General features: G+C 51.9%; 1 protein-coding gene across 1 annotated transcript; it reads left to right on the forward strand.

Moving 5' to 3' along the window:
* The first annotated feature begins 14,197 nt into the window (after positions 1-14,197).
* Positions 14,198-25,823, forward strand: LOC134367183 (long-wave-sensitive opsin 1). Its single transcript, XM_063083830.1, has 6 exons — positions 14,198-14,309; positions 17,915-18,211; positions 20,600-20,768; positions 22,074-22,239; positions 23,173-23,412; positions 25,713-25,823. Exons 1-6 carry the CDS (start codon positions 14,198-14,200, stop codon positions 25,821-25,823), a joined length of 1,095 nt encoding a protein of 364 aa, XP_062939900.1.
* The last annotated feature ends 141 nt before the right edge of the window (positions 25,824-25,964 follow it).

Below are 25,964 nucleotides of genomic sequence, written 5' to 3' on the forward strand. Positions count from 1 at the left end.
GTCCACTATCATTAATCCATTCACTACTGCACAGTCCTACAATCTAATCACCTCTTCAAGGCCCTACCTTCCAATTATCATAATAGGATTTCCCATGCTCTTAACACTGTCACAGAGGGGACTAAGTTTTGGGGGACATCAATCTACAGCACTGGCTTTCTGCAAGACCAGTCCTCAAATTAATAACAATGCTGATAAGCATCCTCATGCCACCATCTTTGGTGGATGGCTGCTTGGAAGCACCAAGGTTTGCTTGGGAAACCCATTGCATGGTGCACGTGAATAAAGGCGGTGTCAGGAATAATGTGGCATGATCAGAATGATCCAGTTATTAAAAGTGACTCTATGAGATTATGAGCGCTATACTGTAAATTTATTAAAATGTCACTAATTTAGATATGTTTTAGTGAAAGGGAATGAAGTACCGATACATGCTACAATTAGTATAAATCTCAAAAACATTATGGTAAGTGAAAGAATCCAGACACAAAAAGTCACATATTGTATGATTCATTTTATATGATATATGGGGTTGCCAGAGGCTGAGGGGGGTGGGAAATGGGGAGTGACTGCTTAATAGGTGTAGTGTTTCTGCTTAGGATGATAAAAATATTCTGGAACTAGATAAAAGTGATTGTCACACAACATTGTAAATGTACTAAATGCCACTGAATTGTACACTTTAAGATGCTTAATTTTTTTATTTTTTATTTTTACTATTTATTTACTTTTAAGATGGTTAATTTTATGTTGTGTGAATTTCACTTCAATTAAAAAACACACTTACAATATGCTTTGGTAGTTGTATAATTTCTTGGAAGCAATTTTTTAAATGCTTACATTTTTATGCAAGAGCTAGCACAAGCACTTTCAAAACGATGACTTTTTTCTACCTTCTGAAATACTGTATTCTGAGCTTCTAAATCTCCTTGTCAGTTAATAGATTTAGTGACACACAAAATGGACAGATTGTCAGGCCCAAGGTAGCTGTAAACAAAGTCCTGCAGGACTGCATCATGGTGTATTACAGCCTGGCTATTACATCCACACCAAGGCTTATCTAGTGGTGACAACGTGGACACCAATACTTGGAAAGTGGCAGTGCCACTGTCATAGACCCACACTCTTCCCTATCAGAGATCCCAGTGCCAACTGAGTAACAACTTCTTCAAGTTCCTTGGGTTTTCTCTTAGACATGGGGATGGACAAAGCACTTCTCACTTGACGAGGTAGACTGTTTCCAATGATGGCCACACAATTGTTCCCATTCTGCATGTCCTTTTGCAATATGAGTTGGCACTCTTCTCAACAGGAAGTGGAGTCTATTTCCTCTTCTCTTGACTCAAGGCTGCCCTGTGACTTGTTTTGACTAATAGAAAGTGGTAGAAGTGACTTTGGGTGAGTTTCAGGCCTAGGTCATAAGAGGCTTTGCAGTTTCTGTATTTGCCCTCTTGGAAGTCAGCACCACGGAAAGAAGTTTGGGCTATCCTTGAGAGCCTATGTGGACAAAAAGGCCCTGGATGATGAGATGCCACGTGGAGGAGAATAATACAACCCAGCTAACTGCCAGCACCAACTCCCAGACACGGGAGTGAGGCCATCTTGGATGATCCAGCCTTAGCTAAGCTCCCAACTGAATAAAGTCACACGAGTGACCCCAACCAACAGCATGTGGAGCAGAAGAACCACCCCTCAGAACTTAGTCAACACAAACCCATAAGAAATAACAAATTGTTATTATTTTACACTATGAAGTTTTGGGCTGGCTTGTTATGCAGAACTACACCTGAGACCCAGACCAAATGGTAGAGTGTACAGTAATCTCCCCGGAAAAGCTTGCAACTACCTGAAAAACCTGGCAGACTCAACTTGCAGAGAACCTAAAGCTCAAGTTTCCTATGACAAAGTCCATCCAGAAACAAATAACTTCCTGGGGTAGGCTGCGGGGCCAAGACCACTGCAGTAAGAAATAAGTGCAAAGGACTGTCAATGAGTAAGCGAAACTGATGAGGGAGCGCCAGCTGTCGCGATCTGTCCTGGGATAGTTTTTGGCATCGCCCTTGGCATTCTATTTCTAATAGTCGTGCCATGAAAACTTTTCTGCTTGCTCTTTCTCTATTTCTCATCTAACAGGTCAGACTTGTGCAGCCTGGACGGCACAGGTCACTGACATGCTGTACCACATGGGAATGTTTAGATGCCACATGGCAAGGGGAAGTATTGCAATGGAGAAAATGCTTAAGAAAATCTGAAGGCAATGACTATAGATCACAATTCAGATGAGCACTTGTGTCACAAATGGGTTAAGTTTTGGAAAACCACAACTGTCTTTTGATAGAAGAATCTGGGATGAGAGTATATTAATCTTGACTTTTACTCATTCAAATTATAACACATTTATAACTAACCTCAGGCAGAGTTTTATAACAGGTCGGCAGGGAACTTGACCAACGTGGGTTGGCTCAACTCATCCCTGAGCGCTGTGGTGCCAAAGCGTGTGCTGTTTCTCTTTCCAGGGGCTGCTTGGATTCAGAGCAAAGCGGTTATTTGTATCAGTCAATCTGAGATGGTCCTCTTGCCTCCCAAACTATAACTGGATACACTGAATTTGTAATTACAACCTCACCAGAAATATTATTATTATTTAAAAAAATTTTTTTAAAGATTACCAGTAAGGGGATCTTAACCCTTGACTTGGTGCCGTCAGCACCACGCTCTCCCAAGTGAGCTAACCGGCCCTCCCTATATAGGGATCCAAACCCACAGCCTTGGTGTCATCAGCACCACACTCTCCCGAGTGAGTGACAGGCCAGCCCCTCAGAAATGTTATTTTTAAAGGTAAAACTCAAATAACCAGATTCAAGACATCCAGACTTTTGAAGAGTGATTGAACTTGAGAAGAGGAGGAAATGGGCTGGAGCCTGCCCTGGTGACTGGGAGGGTCACAGCCTTACCCAGAGGCAAGCAAACAGGGGCACCTTACACTTAGAAGGGCTGCAGTCGGACCAAGTGGGAAGCAGCCTTCTGTCCTGTCTCCCAGAATCAAAGGCACTAAAAACTCTTAGAATAATGGAAACAAGAAAACATCTGTCGTTACACTGTGTACAAAAGGCGGGAAAGATAAAGGGAACACACAGGACAAAAACACCAGGGTCCTTGTGCTACAGGAAATAGCTACTGTTCAAATAGATTGCCTTTGGGGTTTTGTTAGGAATTTCTTTCCTAACAGTGGAGAACAGTTCAAGGGAATCATGTCATTGTACATATAAATCTCGTTGATAATTTTAATTGCATATATCCCATATAAATTAAGCTTTTGCATGACTTCCGCTGTCTGTGAGAGTTAAAATACAATTAGCAGACCACAAATTGAATTAATGATCTTAATACAAAAATGATAATAAGACAATGTGGATGTAGTCATTCCACTGAGCTGTACCCCTAAAAATGGTTAGGGTGGTAAATTCTATGTTATGCATATTTTACCACAATTTCACAAAAAATTTTAAAGGAAAAAAAAGATAATGAGATTAATGGGTTCAGGCAGGAGTCAGAAGGCAGTGAAAACCCGAATTTCCACACTTCTCCTAAAAGCCAGAAAAACACGAGGAGGAGGAGGAGTGACTGCCGCCTGCCCGTAGATCTTTCGTGAAACCGGGAAGCAGAGACAACTGGCAAAGTCCAAACCCTGGGGAGAGGCGGGGAGCAGAGGAAACCAGAAGAATCTGCGGGATCAGAAGGCACTAGGGTGTGGCAAGGCAGCGGGCGGCACGAGGGTCCCCGCGGTCCCCAGGACGCCCCGCTCGGGACCCAGCCCCGCAGGCCGCGACCGGCCCCGCTGGGAACACCCGCGGGTGGACCTGGGCAGGCGCGGGCGGCCGGGCCGGCAGGGGGCGCCCGGGAGCCGAGAAAGCGGCGAGCCGCCCCGCCGTTCCGCGTCCCCAGGCGTCCCGGCGCTGGGGCTGGCGGTCACTTACGGCGAACACGCGCCTTCAGATACCAGCCGTGAACACAAAAGCAAACAAAAGGGGAAGCGCTGCATTGGCACAAAGGCAAAGCGGAACCGCCAAGCCAAAGACTCGGCAGCACGCGCGCGTCCCCAGCCAAATGCTTCGCTACCTTCCAAGTCACAGGCTGTCACCGAGTCAGTGTGTTCGAGTCCGTTCCCGGCACCAGTTCTGTCTGATGCTCAATTGTCACCTGGTCACCGGTGTGGCCAGTGAGCGCCCCTTCAGGCCGGCTCCCGCACCCTTTCGCTGTCCCCGCTCCTGACGCAGCAGAGACGCTCGGCTCCCCGGGCGCTTTTGTGCCAGGAAAGTCGCGGATTTCAAGCAACGAGTTCACACTGAATTTCCAATTAACGCGACCTGCCACACTTCCTGCCTCCCTCGCACACTGCAGATCAGGCCCCACGAAGCCAGTTTCTTTCTTTCTTTTCCATTTCGTGTGCGTGTGCGTGTGTGCGTGTGTGGTGCGTGTGTGCGCGTGCGTGCGTGTGCGCGCGTGTGTGCCTGTGTGCGTGTGTGCGTGCGTGTGTGCGCGTGCGTGCGTTTGCATGTGTGCGTGTGTGCGTGTGTGGTGCGTGCGTGCGTGTGCGCGTGTGCGTGCGTGCGTGCGTGTGCGTGCGTGCGTGTGTGCGCGTGCGTGCGTGTCCGCGCGTGTGTGTGCGTGTGGTGTGTGTGCGCGTGTGTGGTGCGTGCGTGCGTGTGCATGTGTGCGTGCGCGTATGTGCGTGTGGTGTGTGCGCGCGTTCGCGTGCGTGTGCGTGTGTCCTACAACATGAAGAGCCCACTTTGAACATAACGCCAACGTGAAAAGAGGTGCCCGCACCCTCCTCCCACCCACCTGCCCCGGGCTGGGGCTTCAGCTGGGCCTCCCTGGCCAAAGGCTTCCAGACAAAGCCCAGGTAGTTTAGGACAAGTGACTGGCCCTGGACCAACTCAGCTTCAAGCTCAAAGCCAAATACGCGGCGGGCCTGTTTGGAGTTGGACAAGAGCATAGCTCACACTTTCTGACTTTGCGTTCATCGAGTGGTGACAGCAGGGGCACCCATACTTGGGAAGTGGCAGTGCTGCTGGGATGGACCCACACTGTCCCCTCTCAGAGACCTTGGTGCCGACTATGTAACATCTCATTCCTCAGGCGCCCTCTCAGACACGGGGACTGGCAGAGCACTGCTGCTGGATGTGGTAGCCTGTGGCTAAAGGCAGCTTTTACCATTTTTATTTTGCTGGGCAGGAACATGCATTCACCGTGGGCCGTGCTGCAGCTGTCAGTGTAATGGAGAATACATCTTTTTAAAAATACATTTAAAAAAATTTTAATTGTGGCAAAACACTCATAACAAACTTTAACATCTTAACCATTTCTAAGTGGACAGATCAGTAATGTTAAGTATATTGACATACTATGATTCACTTATTATGTGACTATACTTCAGTTGTGCAATCATCAGAGCCATCCACCTCCAGAATGTTTTCACCTTCCCAAACTAAAATTCTGTCCCCATTCAACACTAACTCCCGGGGCCGGCCCGTTAGCTCACTTGGTGGGACGTGGTGCTGATAACACCAAGGTCAAGGGTTCAGATCCCCATACAGACCAGCCACTAGAAAACATACTAAAAAACCCCCAATAACTCCCCCCTATCCCCTCCCCCCTCCAGCCCCTGGCAATCAGCATTCTACTTTCTGTCTCTATGAATGTGACTACTCCAGAGAACTAATGTAGGTGGAATCACACAGTATTTGTCCTTTTGTGACTGACTTTGGAGAATATATCTTTTTGAAGGCTCTTACAACTAAACACTAAATGGTTTAATTACAGTGGAAATTCCGTACAGTTTTGTTTTTTAATAAGCTGCTTCTCTTTCCACTGTTTCTTATTAATATACAAAATATACAAAACCAAAAGAAAAAAAATACTTGTCCTCAAATCCATTGTGGCTCTCACCCAAGATCCTGTACAAAACCCAACCATCCACTGTTTTCAGAGAAAACAGCTGATGCCAGCACAGGCGAAGGCGAGGACTGGGAAAAGGCCAAACTATCTGGTTGAATCCACCCAGGAAGGCACGTGTGGGGGTTCGGAGGTGGCTGACCGGGCAAGGTTGCTGGAAGCCTCACACGGGCAAGTGTCCAAGCGAGGGCAAGGACGAGCTAATTCCTAAAGGCCATGCGTGTAATGCGATCGTCAGGCCCAGCGAGCCAGGCTGAAGTTGATGAAAAACTGGTCTCACTGAGTGTCTTTGGAAGTCTCCAGAATGGCTGTAGGTAAAGGGCGGACCGACACCACTGGCCTCACCTATGCCCGCTACAACTTTCACTGGGTGCAGACGTGAATTTGCCATCATCAAGCCTAGCAGACCCATGATACAGACTTGGGCGTTCTCAGGACTCACAATGTACAGCCCATGGGTCAGGGGAGGGGTGGGATGATGTTTGTTCCAGAACTCAAATCCTGCCTGATTGAGTCCTCTCAGTGCGCTGGGATATGCAGCACCCCTTAGACCATCTCCCCACCCCGTGAGGAATAATGAACTGGGCTGGGATGATTCCTAAGCGCAGCCGATCCCGTGTCAGAGTTCTGCGTGCGTGTGGAGGACGCACAGTAGGAGTGCAGAGGTGCTCTCCAGGATAACCAGCTTTAGGTCTCAGGCTCCAGGGTAGTACTGGAAAGGGGTTTGGGGTAACAGGGCAAATCGCCTCAAAAAGGGAAGGCAACTTTTCAAGCAGCCCAGGGTACGGAATGTGCCCAGTCTCTCTCCTCCCTGGACTGGAGGGAAATACGTATATCTGTGCACCCCAGTGATCAGAGGGCCCCCAGGAACACACGCAGGTGGGAGTGAGGGCGCCGGCTCCTCATCAGCTGGGGACAGGGGGAAGTGGGCTTCACAGAAGCCATAACGGGTACAAGGAGCAAGGGCGTGGGAGGTGAACAGAACAGGCAGGTAGTCCCCAGGGCAGGGAGCCTATTGACACCTGGGGATAGAAGGCACAGTTGTTCTCATAGTGGCAGCTGCCCTTCATCATGAAATGTCTGCAGACAGGGTGGTTTGACATGTCTCCTCCGTGGCTGTTGCTTCCATCATGTCCTTGGTGGCCCCCTCCCCCGTGGCCAGGGCCATCATGACCACTGTGCTCATGAGGAGGTGGCCCTCGATGGTCATGGCCTCGGTGACCGGGGACATCATGAGGCAGGTGGCAATGGGCCTCCCATGTCTAGGGCCTTCGTGGGGACAATGTTCAGTGCCTCCAACCATGCCCCCTCCAGGGCCTCCTTGTCTATTTGGGGATCCTCCTCCAGAGCGACCTCCTCTGGCCTCTGGGAATGGAGGAGGAGGAGGAAGAGGTCCATTTCCCCCTTGGCCTCCACAGTCTCTATGGTATGGTCCACCTCGCATAGGGTCACCCAGGCCATCCCAAAAGGGATCCCCCCCCGCAGGGAGAGGGTGAGGGACTCAGGAGACATGGACCTGCTGGCCCACCAGGGCCTCCATGGGGACCTGTCATAGGTCCCCCAGGTCCAGGGGGAGGTGCTGCATGCCCTTGGGGTCCCTGGGGCCTCCCAGTGGGAAGCCATTGGCTATCGGACCAGGGCCTAGGAGTCCATGTGGCACTAGCATCTGCTTGATCCTGTCTGAATAGTCTGGCTGTTTCAGCAGCTCCTCTGAGGGATGGCTGTTTGGGCTACCCACCATGGGGTGAGGATCTCCTGCCCCCATCCCCTCCCTCCCAGGCTCCAGTCTGGACAGTTTAAAGCCTGGTTCTGAGCTAGATTATAAATACACATCAGATTTTGGAAATAAATACTTCTTTTTCCAAGTAAAAGAAGAAAAATCAGTTAAAAAATACAAGGAAACAGAAATGCAGAAAGAAAACAAAGCAACAAAAGCCCAACAGTTTTTTCTGGAGTAAAATGTCACAATACTGTAACAAAACTTTGTCTCTCCTGCACGGAGCAAGCAGATTAGGGCGCAGGCACGCCCAGCTTTCCTACATTCAAATCTCCGCTATTTGCAACAAAGCTTTCCAGTTATCACTTGTTGATTCTGTTTGTTTGTGTGGAAATAAAGACCTACGGGGATGAGCCAAGAAGGTCTGAGAATTACTGGCGAAGATGATACAAAAAAGTATATATCCAGGCTCAAGGTCAGTTTAAACCTTGGTGTGGATGGGAAATGGAGCAAAGACATTTTCTTTGTGGGCAAGATTGAAATTATGGGTTCAATGTCTTTAATAGCTACAGAACTCTTCAGATTTCCTATTTCTTCTTGAGCTCATGTTGGTAAGTTGTGTTTTTCCAAGAGTTTGTCCAGTCTATGCAAATTTTCACACTGATTGGGATCGAGTTGTTCATAATATTCTGAGTACTGTCTACCGGTCTGAGGTGACAGCCCCCTGCCATTCCCCGACTGCTGAAGCTCACGCCCTCCCTGCAGTGGCCAAACCCACAGTGCCCGCAGCCTTGGAGGTGGCCTTGACTCCTCCCTTCCCCCAACTGCTGCCACCTCAGCCACCAGCAAATCCTGTCGGCTCGACCTACAAAAGCTTTCTGGAATCCGCCGCCTCTCCCCACCCCCCCGACCCCCACCTGCACCCCCTGCTTCTTTCTGCCCTGGGCCCCACACCTCCCACAACAGCAACCAGAGAGAATCTGCTCGGGTCTAAGTCAGATTTGTCACTTTTCGTTCAAAATCATGCAATGCTCCCCATTTCACTGGGAGGAGAAACTTACAAGCTGAAAATGGCCTCCAGCCCCTCCAACCTCTCCTCCTCCTACTGGCCGGTCTGCTCCAGCCACCCTGCCCTCCTGGCTGGTCTCTGAACAGGCCAGGCACTCTCCCGCCCCAGGGCCTTTGCACTTGCTGGGATGTGTCCCTCCCTCCCTCCTTTAAGTCTTTGCTCACACGTCCCTCTCTCAGAGAGGCTCACCCTGCTGCCCTGTGAAAATGGGCATCCATCCCCTCCCCACCCCGGCACCCCCAACCTCCACATCCTGTTTTGCTCATCCTGTTTTCCATGCTGTGTCTCACTGCTTATTTGTTGTCTGTCCCCCACTAGAGTGGCAGCTGCAGCTGTAGGAGGGTGCGGGTCCCCGTCTGCTCACGATGTATCACAGGGGCCTAGAACAGCGCAGGCCCACAACAGCGCTCCATGAGTGTCTGCTGAATTCACGCTGACTGCACTTTCTGTACCAAATGCTGTGCTAAGACTTTTCAAAAAGGTTGATCTCATTTAAGCCTTAGAGCAAGTAAATGGTATCCCCATCTTCCTGACAAGAGCACGGTGCTCTAAAAGTGGGACCACCGTGTTCAAGGTCACAGAGCACCGACATGGCACACACTCTGTGACCCTGAGCAGCCAGAAGGACAGGGACTTAGGAGGCCTGTGGCAGACAGGGTGAGATTACAGGACCGAGCTGAGAACATCGAGACCATACTGAGGAGGGAACATGGGCAGGTTTGTGGAACACGACAGCAGGAGGACCGAGGAAAATCCGACTGTCGTCGGGTTCTGAGGCGAGTGGTTCAGGACACAGTGGGACATTCACAGAAATGGGTGGACAGTCCCACTCCTGTCTTTTGATTTCACCCATGGCAAGTGTTTGCAGATCTCCAAGGAACTTAGGTGGGAAGACCTTTTCAAACAAGGTAGAAAGGCGGCAAGAAGGGAACATAGTTACATTTTACCACATAAAAATTAAAATTCAATGAACGTAAATCTATTCCAAATACAAAGTCAAAGGCGATGGACGATCCTGGAGGACATTATGCTCAATGAAATAAGCCAGGCACAAAAGGACAGATCCTGTATGGTTCCAGTCCTATGAGGTCCCCAGAGTAGTCAGATTCAGACACACATACGGTAGAGCGGTGGGTGCCAGGGGCTGGGGAGTCACTGTTTCACGGGGACAGAGGTTCAGTGTGGGAAGATGAACAAGTTCTGGAGGTGGATGGCGGTGACGGTGGCACAACACCGTGAACGTGCTTAATGCCACCGAGCTGTGCACTTCAACGTGGCTAGCGTGCTGTATTTTATGCTGCATGTATTTTACCATAATTTAAAAAAAAATGTCAAGGGCAAATAGCCAAATGGTTCCCTGTCTTGTAGCTATAGCAGCCACTGGCCGTTAATGACAAAGCCCTTGCCTTGCTGGACGGAGCTTGAGAGCTGAATCAAGAGGACAGGCAGCCCCCATAATGCCTAATCGGCTCTCCCGCCTGGAGTCACTTAGGCGTAGTCGGATTAGAGACAAGTCCGACATCTAATCTTCCAGCCTGGCCGGGGCCCCAGCTGGCAGCGAGGGTGGGAGACCCCAGGCTTGACAACACGGCCTGGCCTGGCTCAGGTCCGTGTTGCCTTGGACTGAGGGTCCCCTATTCTCCGAGCAGGCTGGCCCAGCTGGGGCCCAGGCGATGAGTCCCCGTCTTTCTTTCCCCATCCCTGCTGCTGCTCTCACTCCCCTTCACCCGTGCTTTCGCCCACCCCCTCGTTCTTCATCTCCCCATCCACACCCGTCCTCTTTCATCCACCCTGCTTCAAGAGGGTGGGACCCCGAGCGAGCCTCCACTGGGCCTGGGGAGCCCACGTGCCCTCGCAGGTGCTGGGTGACTTTCCAGGGCAGTAATCTGCTTTAGGCTAAAATGGGACTTGATCTTCTGTTAGCCCTAATCATCAATTAGCACCCCACTGTGCGGAGAGGTGAGGTCCAGAGCTCACCGCCTTCCCGGCCCTCCCGCCTCCAGCACCTCCACTCCTTCCCCAGGACCTTGGGGCACATGCGTGTCTGGCCCAGAGCGTCGGTGGAACTGTGCTGAGCTCATTCATTAGCGTGATGCTGGGCAAGGGCAGACGGGGCAAGTGGAGGGCCAGCTCCAGGGCTCAAGCCAGGCTGGTGGCTTCCCTCAGATGCCCCACTCCTCCTCTGCTGGACCCCCCCTTAGATGACAAAAGGCTTCCAAACAATATGGCAGCCCTGGATGCCCCAGGCAGCTTCAAAGTGGGGGGTGTGGGGTGGCAGAATTGGCTATCTCCCTTTAGACAGAAAGGAAATGGGTAGAGAGGGAGGGATCGCCCTGTCCTAGGCACCCAGCCAGTCCATGGTGGTGCTGGGACAAGTTGGACCAGCCGTCCTGTGCTTGGAAGGGATCTGGTTGGACATGTGATTTCAGAGGAGGCCCACTTCTGGATCTCACATTCTTGGGTGGTCTGATTCTTTGACCCTGGTGGAAACAGGTAGATAAAGCTCTCTGGGACCCAGGAGGAAGGAAGAACACGGACTTGGAAGTCGCAGTGACCTGGGGTTGAGTTCTAGGGATCTGCCCTTGCTACATCAAGCTGCATTGTGAGGCTTATGGCCTTAACGCACCTCAGACATCTTATGCATGAAACAGGGACAACAGCCACAGCTACCTTGCAGTGGGGACTGGGGGCGCCAGACACAGTAACCTGGGACCTCACTCTGCAAGCACAGGGCTCTCTCTCGGCAGGCCCTCTACAGTTGCAAAGACCCCAGACCCCAGAAGAGGGGCTGCCAGTAGGTGGGTGACGCCCTTGTCATCAAGCATCCATTACGTGCCTGCCCCGTGTAATCTACTGTGAGAGACTATGGTGTTCATGGGCAGGTGGGGAGTCGATTTAAGGGGTCCCAAGTGAAGTATAGCCGAAGTCTACAAAACCTCATGGCAGCCCCGGCTGCAGGCTGTGATCCAGAGAGGGGGCTTTGGAGTAGGGTCCGCTGGGTCAGGGTTGTCAGGGAGGTCTTTCTGCAGCAGGGACCTGACCGGGCCCTAAAGAGCACTTAGTGTAAAGACAGTTCAGTGGCTTGTGCGAAACCATCACCACTGTCCATCTCCAGAACTTTTTCACCTTCCCAAACTGAAGCTCTGGACTCCATGAAATACTGGCTCCCCTTTCCCCTCCCAGCCCCTGGCAATCACCACTGTACTTTCTGTTTATGAACTGGACTATTCTAGGGACCCCATGTGAGTTGAATCGTAGAGTACTTGACCTTTTGTGACTAGCTTCTTTCCCTTAGCATAATGTGCTCGAGGTTCATCCACGTTACGGCCCATCTCAGAATTTCCTTCTTTCTTAAGACCGAATAATATTTCATTGTATGGATGGGCCACGTTTTGTTTATTTATTTGTCCATTGATGGACACTTGGGCGGCTTCCACCTTTCGACTATTGTGAATAGTGCTTCTATGAATGTGGGTGTACAAATATCTCTCGGGGACGCTGCTTTCAAGACTTTTGGGTACGTACCCAGAAGAGGAATTGCTGGATCTTATGGTAATTCTATGTTTAATTTTTTGAGGAGCTGCCAAACTTTTCCCCAGTGGCTGCACCATCACAATCTAATTTTAGAACATTTTTTTCACCCACAAAGAATGCCCTGTACCCATTAAGGAGTCACTGCCCGTCTCCCCTCCTCCCACATCCTGGAAACCACTCGCCTGCTTTCTGTCTCTATGGATTTACCTTTTCTGGACATTTCATATAAATGGAGTCATACAATATGTGATCTTCTGTGTCTGGCTTCTTTTACTGAGCATGACATTTTTGAGATTCATCCACATCAAAGCATGCATCAGCACTTCATCCCTTGTTACAGCCAAATAATATCCCATTGCTTGGATAGACCACGTTTTGTTTATTCATTCATCTGTTGATGGGTTGTTGGGCTGTTTCTGCCTTTCGGCTTATTGTGAGTAGTGTTGCTATGAATACTCATGTACATATTTTTGTGTGGACATGTTTTCCATTCTCTTGGGTAAACAGGAGTAGAAGTACTGGGCGCACCTTCTCTTGTCGTCAGTGGAAACACAGCTCACCAGGTGCCCTTGGGCAGCCAGTACAGCTTGCCAGGCTGCTGATGGGCCCCAGCAAGGCTGTGGCCAGGACTCTTTCCGTCTATTGCACATAGAGCCCCTAGCCTGGCACCTGGCCTGTGGCAGGCAGTGATCGATGCTAGGAGCCATTCTGGCTATGGGTGATCAAGCCGGGCTCCATATATTCCAGCCTTCAGCTGGGCAGCCAGGGTCTCCCCTGTGCCTGAGGAGAGGCCACACTGCTGGGAGTCTCAGGTGTGCAGCTAGGAGGGCTGAAGGATCATGGCACCGAGAATAGGGACGTGAAGGCCACGAGGCCACGTCTTGGCGCTACTGAGTTTAAGGGGTCAGCCCAAATGAGGTCTCTAAAGGCAACTGGATTTGGGGACTGAGTAGAGGGGAGCTGGTGGAAGCCACAGGGAGGGGGCCTGTGGAAGGGGGAACAGGGGTCCTAGGTTAGAAACTGAGCTGAGGCTACAGAATTGGGCATTAGCAGGTAATCAGCGCCCCTGCCAAGTGTGGAGCCAGCAGCAGCCAGACTGCTGTGGGCAAAGAGGGGCAGAGGAGGCAGCCCGTCTGGAACACTCTGTTGAAAGGAAGGCTGCAGTCCAGGCAGCCCAAAGAAAGGTAGTGAACTCAGGGGAAGTGAGACTTGAACAGGCAGGAGCTAAGCAGCCCGTGGGCACCTTCAGGTGTTGCACCGGGGCTGCTGGGAGGGCCTGGATGAACATGCTGCTGACCAAAGGAGCTGCAGCTCATGGGGAAGCTGAAAGCAAGGTGCACGGTGGAGACGCCTGGTGGGCCACACGGTCAGAGCCCCCCACCCCGGGTAAGAGCCCCCACTGGCCCAATTGCATCCGTTCAAGCCCATTGAGATGGCCTGCCCTGCAGGAGGCTCCAGTTCCAGGCCTCAGCCCTGAAAAGTCTCCCAGAACTTTAGGAGAACCGGATGAGAAGGGCAGATTTGGGCTTTGGGCTGCTTCCCCACCACACCCCATCTGAAAATCCTGACCCTTGGGTCCATCTGACCTAAGAGCAGGCGCTGGACAGTAGAAGGGAACATGAGCAAGGGCCATGGCAGCTCCCACAGGCACCTCTGCGAGTCCAAGGGGGGGGTCCGAGTTTGGTTCCCAGCAAATCCCTCTGAGCCGCCCTCGTGGGTTTGCCTTAGGGGCAGGGAAGCAGGGGGTGGGAGGAGGAGGTCTAAGCCCCGGGCCCAATTAAGAGATCAGATGGTGAAGGGTTTGGGAGCTTTTAAGGTGACGAGGCCCAGGCTGATCCTATAGGCTGGTATAAAGTGCCGTGACCCCCCAGGCAGCACGTCAGGGTTGGTGGGCGTCAGGGACAGGGACTTCTGCAGCTATGGCCCAGCGGTGGGGCACCCAAAGGTTCGCAGGCGCACAGCCACAGGACAGCTATGAGGACAGCACCCAGTCGAGCATCTTCATCTACACCAACGTCAACACCACCAAAGGTGAGCGAGCAGGCGCTGCCCACCCCACCCGAGGGAGTCTCTCTTCTGCACATCGCCGCCAGCCGAGAAGGCCTTCCCCTTAGCTTCTAAGATGACACGAATGGGGCGGGGTGGGTTCCTTTCCAAATATAGAAGGGCACCATGATAGCCAATATGCATTTCCCAAGCACTTAGGCTTCCCGAGCCCTCCGAGAATCTGTGGCCCAGGAAGAGTTCATGAAGTCTCTCTGCGGCTCCCTGACCACTGTTCATACTGTCGGTGAGGCCTTGTTACATGACACTCCGCTGGACCTATCTGGCCCGCACTACCCTGAGCTTCCTGGGCCAGGTCCGTCTTTGCATCTCCTGAAGCCAAAAGGAGGCAAACACCCAGAGGCCAGAGGGGCGGCCCGGAGCAGCGCTCCGACACCCAAGGGAGGCAGGAAGCTGGGGAAGACAGCAGCGGAGGGCGAGTGGCTTCTAGAAACTCAGGGTTGGAGGAGACTGCAGCGGTCGTCTCGCCCACCTCCACGCCTGGGCACGCTGCAGGCTTCCGGGCAGGAGGGCTCACTCGGCGCCTGAGCAGCCTTTTGGTTTGGAGCAGTCCTGGGAGAGAGCGCTTAGGCTCAACAGAAAGCTGAAAGCTCCCCCCAGGGCAGCCCGTTCTGCCCTTGGGAGTTGCCCAGTCAAAAAGCTTTGCACGTGGGCCCTTCAAAGAGCTGAGAACGCTAGTGATCCCCCAGCCCCTGGCCCCTCTCCCCAGGTCTCTCCTCCAAACCAAAGACCTTCGGTGCCTTCAAGAACATCTTACAGGCTGTGGTTTCCAGAAGCCATACTGGCTCCTTAATTGCAACATCCCACTGTGGGACGGCCAGGGCCGAGTGCTGGTTAGCTACAGAGTTCTTGGGCCGAACTGGCTGAGTACCCGGCAGTTCACCTGCGCGACTGCTTGTGCCGCAGAATTTCCTCGGTGGAGATGCAGCACCGCTCTCCCTGGAGGCCCTCGGGCCTCACTGACGCATGAGATTCCTTTTCTCAAGTGTTGTTTTCTTGTTTTGGTTTGGTTTGGTTTGGTTTCTTTGCAAAACTTCGAGCATCTACCAAAGTAGAGAGAAGAATGTAATGATTCCCACCACCCGCTCCTTGGCTCCCAAGTGCGTCGTCTTATTCCATCTGTAACTCCTGTGCTACCTCTCAGACACATCACCACGACGCCATCACCACACCTAATAGTGTAACCGCATCTCCTGAATGTCACTCAATATCCCAGTCGGTGTTCAAAAAATTGCTCGACACAGGGCTCAGATAAGGCCCACATGCCCACATTGATAGATAGATCTTGATTCTCTTCAAATTTAAGTCCCCCCCCCATCTCCTTGCAATTTATTTGTTGAAGAAAACAAGTCCTTGGCTCTCCCACACTTCAGACTTTGCTGATGGCCTCCCCGTGATGTGGCTTCACATGCTCCTCCAGCCTCATTCATTATCACTTTTTCTGTAAACTGGTAGTTGATCTGAAGGTCTGATCAGAGGCAGGTCGGATTCGTTGGTGTGTTTTGGTAAGACTGCTTTCTTATTAGGCAGGCGTCTCTTTTCTGGGGTGTTGGCAGCTGCTGAAACTCAATTCACAGACCCATTCAACCATTGGAGATGCAAAACCGTGGTGTTCTGACTCTTGCCTGGCCTTGGTCTATTAGCTGGACCACTTTGATCAACAGAAACATGCCCTTGGCCCTGCTTTTGGGTCCCCAGGTGTGCCGTGTGTACGAAAGATAGGGTAAAATGCTTGAGTCTTGCATTTCTTTGTTTTCGAAATAATGACTTGGTTCACCAGCCAATAGGTTCTACTTCTGTGTCTCCTTCCCTCCCACTCGTGAATGAGAACTCGAATTAGAGTGTCATGTAATCACTCATTTGTTTTCTCTCTCTCTGTCCCCACTCCTCATTCCCTCCCTGCCCATATTTCTTAGAATCACTTTGCCTGGGAGCCGACTTTGATACCCTTCTCTTGCTTGTTTCTTCATGAAATCAGTTCTAGAACTTTCAGGAGGAAGGGGCAGGCTGGGTCACCTGCTCTGGTTGCACTGCCCGATGTGGACTCATCAGTTATCCAGGAAGGGCACTGACTGCCTTGTTTTGAGAGGTTGTTCCAGTCCCTGCACTTGCTACAAACTGAAGTGTTCCAAGCACCTCCCAGTTTCACCCGCTCTCCTCAGATTAACTTGCTGTACTTTCCGGGGAAGATCTGCTGGCAATTGGAGCTGTCCTCTCTCAGGTCCGTCAGCAGCCCCACTGTTTCACTCTGCTCCCTTCTGCACAGAGATTGATACCGTGAAGGTCTTCAGTTGTCAATGGTCTGTCCCTACTGCTTATATCGGGAGCTCCTGGGGACCTGTGCCATCTATCGTGGCTGCAGCTATTGTTAATGGGTTTCTGGGAGCTCCCCATGTTAGCAGGGGCATCATGGGGTGCAATTGTGCTGGAGGTGAGATTTATCCATGCCTCCTAGCCATAGCCAAGAAATCCCCATTTTTCTTAAGCTAGGTTAAATTGGGTATTTGTAGCACACAACTAAGGAATCCTGATAAATCCGAGGGACTCTCCATGGATGCTTTACTAGACATAATGAGGCTTTATTATATGGCAGTGGAGACTGTGGCTTGTAACCTCTTCAACTATTCTGCCAAAAGTGATGGTGGCAAAAAGGTCCTTCCACACAAAAGGGTGAGAGCCACTGTATTATAATAGAGATGCATTACTCCCGCCCCCACCCCTTTTTTTTGTTTTTTTGATCTTTTTCATCTTTCTTTTGGTGGCTGGCTGCTACGGGGATCCCAACCCTTGACCTTGGTGTTACCAGCACTGTGCTCTAGCCAACTGAGCTAACTGGCCAGCCCCCTCCTTTTTATTCTACATGAGTGTCCTAGGCCTGCCATGACAAAGTACTGCCATCTGAGTGACTTAAACAACAGAAATGTATTTTTTCACAGTTCCGGAGGGCACAAGTCTGAGATCAAGGTGTTAGCAGGGTTGGTTCCTACTGATGGCCCTGAGGGAGAATCTGTTCCACGCCTCTCTCTAGCTTCTGATGGCTGCCAGCAATCTGTGGCATTCCTTGGCTCATGGAAGCATCACCCCAGTCTCTGCCTTGGCATTCTCTGTGTGTGTTCAAATTTTCTCTTTTTAAAGGACTCCAGTCCTATTGGATCAGGGCCCACCCTAATGACATCATTTTAACTTGACCACCTCTGTAAAGACCCTCCCTCCAAATACAGTCACATTCTGAGGTACTGGGGGTTAGGACTTCAACATATGGATTTTGGGGTGACACAGCTCAACTCATAACACATTCATTCATTCATTCATTTACTCATTCACTCATCATACATTCTCTGAGCTGCTGTGTGTTAGACACCATATGGGAAGAAGACAACACTTCACACTGGTGTCTCAGTCCAGGCTGCTACACGCAGTTACCACAGACGGGCGGCTTTGAAACAGAAGAAACTGCTTTCTCACAGCGCTGCAGGGCAGGGAGGGTTGCGGAGGCTCTGACGGGGTGGGGGGTTACAGGTGGGCGGCGCTGCTGCCAGCCCCTCTCTCTACTCTGTACCTCCTTCCTCCAGACCCCTTTGAAGGCCCCAATTACCACATTGCTCCCAGATGGGTGTACCACCTCACCAGCGCCTGGATGATCTTCGTGGTCATCGCATCCGTCTTCACTAACGGGCTTGTGCTGGCGGCCACCATGAGGTTCAAGAAGCTGCGCCACCCTCTGAACTGGATCCTGGTGAACTTGGCGGTTGCTGACCTAGCAGAGACCATCATCGCCAGCACCATCAGCGTTGTCAACCAGATCTATGGCTACTTTGTGCTGGGCCACCCTCTGTGCGTCCTGGAGGGCTACACCGTCTCCCTGTGTGGTAAGCTGGTCAGGGCCCAGGCTTGGGGGAGACCCAGCCTGGTGCACGTGAAGAAAACACCCACGCGGCAAACCCCAAAGCGCGCCCGTGGTGTGTGTGTGCAGGAGGGGACACGGGCTCACAGGAGAAGCTGAGCCAGGTCATCACAGGGCTGGGAGGAAGGGTTCTCAGGGTTCTGGAGGCTTCCATCTGAGTGCCCACCTTAAATTTGCCTCACTTAAGTCCAACACATCCTGAGTCCCAACTCTTGAGACAGGCTGTGCCCAGGAACAGCTGGTTTGGGGCTGTGGGACTGGGGTAGGAGGAGAGAGATATAGAGCCAGATAATCCGAGAACAGCACGGGAGGGGAGGGCTTGGGGAACGCGGGACGGAACTCCCACACAAATCAGGGACACTCACCCTTGCAGCTCACCTGTATCAGCTCTTCCCAGAGAAAGGCAATTCCCAGTAGAGTTTTCGGGATATTGGAATCAGATCCCAGATCCCTTTCCCCATCCCCATCACGGATATTCCTCCCAGGTCAACGAACAGAGGCTGAGAAATAGCAGTGTGCCAGGCTCTGTGCTGATGTGGGAGCCTATGCCCAGAGAGTGGCCACACAGTGCCATTATCAGTCCTCTTGGATGAGAAGGGGACTGGGGCGAGGTGGCCGAGGAGAGACCAGGAGTAGTTGGTGGGCTGGGCGGGCAGAGGACCGGTGAGCAGCGTGGTGCTGCTGAGCACACATGGGGCAGGCAGGCCGGGCCTCGGAGGCCTTGGAAGTCATGCTCAGGAGCTGGACTTTGCTTCAGGAGGAGGAGATTGGAGATGGGACACCCACCCATGGGCCTCATTGCAACCACACTCACTTTGCCTGGTGCCCGACACTGGACAAAAGCAGCTCCTGCTCTGGCCCCGTCTCCACTCTCCCAGTCTAACCACCTCTCATAGTACAGACATGGCCCAGACCAGAGAGGGCACATGCCGAATCCCAGCACTCTCCCAGAACTACAGGAGGGGAGCGACTTGGGAAGATCCGGTAGAGAAAGTGCAAGTGCTCTCGGCAGCAGGCATGCGCCTCGGTGGTCACATGGCCCTTCTCCAGTGGCCCCCTGTGGCCCCACCCGTGTCTGTCTCTGTTAGCCTTTGCCTCTGTTCTGTTCTTGGGTTGCTGAGGTGCCGGACAGCCAGCACTTCCGCCCAAGTTTTGCTGCCACAAACACCCTCGGCCCTCTGGGAAGCCTGTGGATCACATCTGAGATGAATGTTTGCAAGTGCATTAAATGAGCTCCATGGGATTACAAAGGCAGCCAATAATACTGAAAAATATGTACCAAAGTATAGTGTTCCATTAAAAGTATTAGTATTAAAAGTATTTATCAAAAGTATTAGTGACACCGTTTCGCACTAAAGTTTTAAGTAACAGGATCTGGCCTGACAACCACTGAGATTTCAAAGTAGTGATGAATCTAAATGATATTTTGAAGTGTCTGCCACCTCTGTAAAGTGATATGAAACATCTGTGACTTCTCTTGCTGACCAAATCATGGGTACTGCTAATAGTGTCACGCTCATAGTGGAAAGAAATACCAAGTGTGCATTAGAGGTCAGTGGAAAGAAAGATGTTTTTTCAACCCCAGGTCATGGATCCTTGAATTCTATGCACAGGCCTGGGGGGTCTATGCAGGACAGTGCAAAGCTGTCCCCACCCACTGAACAGTCGGGCTGTGGGGAATCAGAGTGGTGGACTGGAAAGAGGGCACACGTTACTCGCCGCGTCTTGTTTCCTTGCTCTTGGCTGGGACAACAGCACCTCAGTGTGGTCATGCTGGTGCAGACATGACCATTGGGAGGACGGCATCAGCGGAAGGGCTGGTGGCCAAGAGGGCAGGAGGACTAACAGGGCCCCTGTGGGCGAACAGGTGCAGGGCCGTCAGCCACCGCGGCTCTTCCTTGCTTCCTTTTGGGTGTCGAGGCTGAGGAGAGAGCTCCGTGAGTTCCGACTTCCCAGTTTCAAGATTCCATGTCTGGGTCAGCAAGAAACTCAGTGGCCAAACTGAGAGCTTGGAGCGCCTGCTCCAGAGGGAAAGCAATTGAGACTAAGAGGAAAGAAAGGGGGAAGAGAATAGGAAAACCAGGGGGTCGGGGGGAAGCAAGGCGGGCGAAGAGGCAGAATGCGATGGGGAAGGACAGTGGCAAGCAGGTGACACAGATGTGAATCAAAGAGCCGGCCACTGACCAAGACGCCCACGGTGCCCTAGACCGGAAGACCCTTTCTGGAGAATTAGGTGTTATAGCTAGGTAGGAGGACATCTCCTGATCTTGAAAGCTGTTGGCTGGTCCAGGAAGGAAGAGGTGATGTTGGAGACCGTTCCTCCTCTGCCTCATCTGGCTGCTCTCCCCCACAGGGATCACAGGTCTCTGGTCCCTGGCCATCATTTCCTGGGAGAGGTGGCTAGTGGTCTGCAAGCCCTTTGGCAATGTGAGATTTGACGCCAAGCTGGCCATCGCGGGCATCGCCTTCTCCTGGATCTGGGCTGCTGTGTGGACGGCCCCACCCATCTTCGGTTGGAGCAGGTAAGGGTGCAAAGGTGCCAGGAAGGTGGCTTGTTTAGGACTGAGTGGGAAGGGTCACACTTTGTGATCTCAGGGCAAATCACTCCTGTCTCTGGGCCTCTGTGGCCCCACGCGAATAGCAAGGAGATGGATGAGACTCTCCCCAAGAACCTTGGAGTGTGCCATGTCTATGAATGTATAAATCTGCTTGGCTGCAACATAGAAATGGGCCTCATGGTCCCCAAGCCTCTGGAACATCTGTTTCTCCCAAGCGTGAGCAGCTCGTGGGAGCACACGGAGAAATGTCAATGAGCTGGGGCCATGGTCGGGGCTGTTAAGCGACCAAGGGGCACGTTTGGATCCAGGGCCCGCTCCCCCACTCTGCGCCAGGCATCTTTCTTGCACATTCTGGGGGGTGGGGGTGCCCCTTTCAGAGGCTGCTTGGGTTGTAGTTACACACGGGTCCTGGCCAGGCTGATTCTTTGGGGGAAGACCCAAATTTCCGAGGAAGTGACTCAGTTGTCTGGGAGGGACGAGATAGGGACAATGTATTTCACTATGTCACACGGCAAGCTCGTGAGTGAGTTCTCTGTGGTGCTTGGAGAGCGAATGCTCTTTCTTCAGGAAGCTTCCTTCATTCTGGGAAGCCAGCCTTGGGAGACCTTGGCTTCATCTCCCGCCGCCTCACACCGCTGTGCCCCCCGTGGCTGCTGGTCACTGAGCACGTGCCACGTGTTGGCCCCAGCAGAGGCGCTCCCACGGTTACCTCATTTAATCCTCACGGCCACCCAGTGAGCAAGTCGCTTTACTAGTTGTGGCCTAGTTGACCTCAGAAAAAAAGATCCAGGTATTCACAGGTGCTCTTAGAAGGTCAGAGCAAGAGGGAGCCTCACCCACCCTTTGTACAATGGGGATGCAGACGGGGGAATGAAAATGCTCTGGAACCAGAGACTGGTGATGGCTACGTGACATTGTGAAGTACCAAATGTCATCATGGTAAAACTTATGTTATGTGCACTTTACCACAATAAAACATAAGAGGGGACACATCAGACCTAAAAAAGGACAAGGATTTACCAAAATCCTACCCAAGGGGTTTCCGTTTGGGCTGATGAAAATGTCCTGGAAGTAGGTAGAGGTGGTGGTCGCACAACATGTGAATGTACGAAATGCCACTGAATTGTTCCCTTCCAAGTGGTTAATTTTATGTAATGTGAATTTCACCTCAATTTTAAAATGCCCTTCCCAAGTCAGTGACGTGCCTGGGCTGGGGGGTCCCAGGTTGCCCACCCCAAATCAGGGTGAGCTGTTGGCCCCTCTCTCCAGGTACTGGCCCCATGGCCTGAAGACCTCGTGCGGCCCAGACGTGTTCAGCGGCAGCGCGTACCCCGGGGTGCAGTCTTACATGCTGGTCCTCATGACCACGTGCTGCGTCATTCCACTCAGCATCATTGTGCTCTGCTACCTCCAAGTGTGGCTGGCCATCCGAGCGGTAAGCCCCCCGTGCCCTCCTGGCCCTGCTCCTGGCTGGTAGGATGTCTAGGCTGCCTCCAAACTGCTCTGTCCCCAAACCAGTCCACTGAGACTCCTAAACTATTTTTTTGAATCCTCAGATAAGAGGATTTCACATCTGTAAGAAAATAGTACGATGCAGCAATTCCTGTGGGAATGCACTCTGGGGTTCTTGCTCCTAGCTGCAGTTTCAGGACAGGAAGGACTGCCCACTCCTTCCTGGAGGAAGCAGCCCAGCGAGGGAGCAGAACTGCGCCTTTCCCCTGACCCAGGGCAGTTCTCCCTAGGGTGGGAAAGCCTGCGTCTCCCATGGAGTGCAGTGGAGCAGCAAGATCAGCAAACGAAACCTGCAAATCGAGGGGTATTTTTAAAAAGCTGCCACCAGAGCACCCTTGTCCCTTCATGGGGCTATTGGGGCAGACCAAGGAGTGGACTTGAGTGTGCCATTTGCCCCCCAGACCCACTTTCCACCCTGGGAAGCTGATCGTGTCCACAGCTGCCACCAGCACCCATAGGCTGGGCTACCACTTAGGGAGCCCCCTGCAGGAAACCAGAGCAAGGGAGAAGAGCAAGGTTGGGTCTGGGGGTGCTGACAGCGCCACCTCCCTTTGTGGCCCCCCACATACCACAACTTGTCCCTTGTTAGTCCACTCCCCTACAATTAACTTGATCTGCAAGTGCCATCTGTTAGCTGTTGGGACCCTGCCTGGCACAAGCGGTAGAAGGCCCTGCAGGGTGGTGCCTTACCCATGTGAAGCTGCTGTACCCACGGTCAGATCAGCATAACTCCCTGTCCCTGGGTCACCTGCCTCTCTCTGCCTCCCTGACTCACTGCCCAAGCAATAGCAACATGGAGTCCCTTCAGATGCAGAGCCTGGGTGACTCCTGCACACATTGTCCCTATCTCCCCCAGGTGGCAAAGCAGCAGAAAGAGTCCGAGTCCACCCAGAAGGCTGAGAAGGAGGTGACGCGCATGGTGGTGGTGATGGTCCTCGCGTACTGCCTCTGCTGGGGGCCCTACACCTTTTTCGCATGCTTTGCTGCTGCCCACCCTGGCTACGCCTTCCACCCTCTGGTGGCCGCCCTGCCAGCCTACTTTGCCAAAAGTGCCACTATCTACAACCCCATTATCTATGTCTTCATGAACCGGCAGGTAAGCAAGGCCTTGGCAGATCAAACTGGAAATACACCCGGGAAGAACTCAGTCATGGCTCCCGCCTGGAATCGTGTCTCTGACGAGGAGCCCACGCGGCATCTGGGGGAGTCTCAAAATGACCTTCGGGGAAAATGACCAGGAAAAGGCTCAGCGGTGACCCAGCCCCAACCAGATCTCCATCTGGCCATTAGCAGAAGGCTTAGGTATACCCTCGGGAATCCTGTTACGGTCTCAGCCTGAGTGTGGCATTTCCCACAGTGCCTGATGGCCCTAGAACTATGGTCGTCAAGCTTCAGGGAATCTCCTGGAACCCAAACACTCTGGCATTTAGAGAACACGTCTGCACTTACAGACTCGCTCTTCTCTCAGTCTTCATCTTTCCATTTGCAAACCCTAGCTTCTGGAATTTGTTTTCCTATAAGAACAAAAACAGGCCCTTCTTGGCTGGGCTGACCAAGAATTCAGGAGCTTTCATAAGCTCATGGCTTAGCTCGGGGGGGAACACACTGTGGTCTTGCCCACCGTCTTGCCTGCAGCCATCATTAGCTGGCACGTTGGGCTTCAGATGCCCACGACCCCTAGACCCTCCTGGTGGGTTACAGGTGACCTCGCAAGCTTCATCATCTTCTGAGTGCAATTTGCCTTACTCTTCCTTGAAGCCATCATTGAGTCGCAGCTGCAAAGTGATTTGATGATGAGCAGCAAGATCTGCTGGGGCCTCTCATTGCACCAAACCCAATCCATTCCTTCCGTTGGACTCTTTCCTCCTCCACCTTACAGCCGCCCCATGGCTCCATGCCCTTAGGCTTGGCCCTGACTCACACAAGCCAGGTGGCAGGTCCGCAGAGCTCATTGTGTGCGTTCTTCCTGGGAACTTTTAAACAGTAAGTAGGACCCGTCCTGCAGTTGATTCCTGGGAACTCCACTGTTGGCATGTCAGGGCCCAGAGAGTGGAGTTTTATCCCTGACCTGTGTCTTGTCTTTTACAAAGATCTCTTTTCAGGTCTGGTTTTGGTTTGGGGATCCTAAACTATCTCGCTAAGTACTGTTTTTACTTGATTCTTTCCATCCTCCATTCCAGAACCCCCTCCTGGACAGAGATCTGCACTTCCGGACCTTGCCAGGCTTTGAACTTCGCTTTCTCCCTTTCCATATTGTTATCCTGTCCTGCTGCATTCCCAGAGGATTTTCAGGAATGAAAAAAAAATTTTTTTGAGAGTTTTGATGATAGAGGGAGGTGGGAGTATCAAGAACTGGCCCAAAATATTTAGGAAACACCTCGGGTCTGTGTTCTCAAAGCATTGTGGTTAGTTCGGTGGATATGAGACATCATCTGAGAAGTTAATATGGCCCATATCTCTTTAGGGGTCTACCAGCAAAAAGCAGACCCCTCTTGGTACCAGAAGCCTCTGTTGGACAAAGAGATGAGGCAGGTGGCTACACTGTCATTTCCCTAGTCCTCACCTTGCCCCCAAATTGATGGACTAGAAACAAGGTGACAATCACACTCCTTTTCACTAAAATGCCTTTGGGCCTCTTGCCAGACCTTCTGGAGACAGGTCACTGTATGCATGGGCTCCTTAGTTGGCATTGTGTTTGGTCACTGTATGAATATCCTGGGGCTGCCATAACAAACTACCAGAAACTTGGTGGCTTAAAAAAACCAGAAATTAATTCTCTCACAGTTCTGGAGGCCAGAAGTCTGAAATCAAGGTGCTGGCAAGGCTCATTACTTTGGGAGGCTCTGGGGGAGAAGAGCCCCATGCCTTCCTCTTAGCTTCTGGTGTTTGCTGGCAATCCTTGGGATTCCTTGACTGGAAGACGTGTTACTCCAATATCTGCCTTCATCTTCACGTGGCCTTCTGCCCTCTGTGTCTGTGTCTCTGTGTCCAAATTTTTCTCTTCTTATAAGAACACCAGTCATTGGGTTAGAGCCCAAACTAATACAGTATGACCTCATCCTAACTACGTCTTAATTACATCTGCAAAGACCCTGTTTCCAAATAAGCACATATTCACAGGTTCTAGAGGTTAGGACTTGAACGTATCTTTTTTTGGGGGGGTGGGACACAATTCAACCAACAATCGTCACCATCAACTGCTAAATTAGATGACTTAGATGACCATCCCCATGTGCACGGAATAGCTGGAGCCTACCTCCCTCCTCCAAATGGGTTCTGGATGGGAGAGGGGAAGGTGTCCAGTCATCAAGGTGACAATAGATGCCCTAAGCCTTACCTTTAGCACAGCACACTGGCCCTGCCTGCTCTGCTGAATAACGCTTTCTGTCCTTCCAGTTTCGAAACTGCATCTTGCAGCTTTTTGGGAAGAAGGTTGATGATGGCTCTGAACTCTCCAGCACGTCCAGGACGGAGGCCTCATCTGTCTCTTCGGTGTCACCTGCGTGAGGTCTGCCTCCTACCCTTCCCACCCACTGGAGCTTTGGCCACCCCACCCCCCTTCTTCCCCATCCCCATGAAATCAACGAAATTTCTCTTTGCCAAAACCAACAGAGTCATGGAGGCTGCCATCCCAGAGGCTGCCCCTGC

The sequence above is a fragment of the Cynocephalus volans genome, chromosome X (genome assembly GCF_027409185.1).
Source record: "Cynocephalus volans isolate mCynVol1 chromosome X, mCynVol1.pri, whole genome shotgun sequence".
Taxonomy (NCBI): domain Eukaryota; kingdom Metazoa; phylum Chordata; class Mammalia; order Dermoptera; family Cynocephalidae; genus Cynocephalus; species Cynocephalus volans.

Excerpts from the sequence above, each read along its gene's own strand:
- LOC134367183 (XM_063083830.1), top strand. The coding sequence starts at position 14,198 with ATGGCCCAGCGGTGGGGCACCCAAAGGTTCGCAGGCGCACAGCCACAG. Across the intron at positions 18,212-20,599 it reads CTACACCGTCTCCCTGTGTG|GGATCACAGGTCTCTGGTCC; the intron begins GTAAGCTGGTCA and ends TCTCCCCCACAG. Across the intron at positions 20,769-22,073 it reads CCCATCTTCGGTTGGAGCAG|GTACTGGCCCCATGGCCTGA; the intron begins GTAAGGGTGCAA and ends CCCTCTCTCCAG.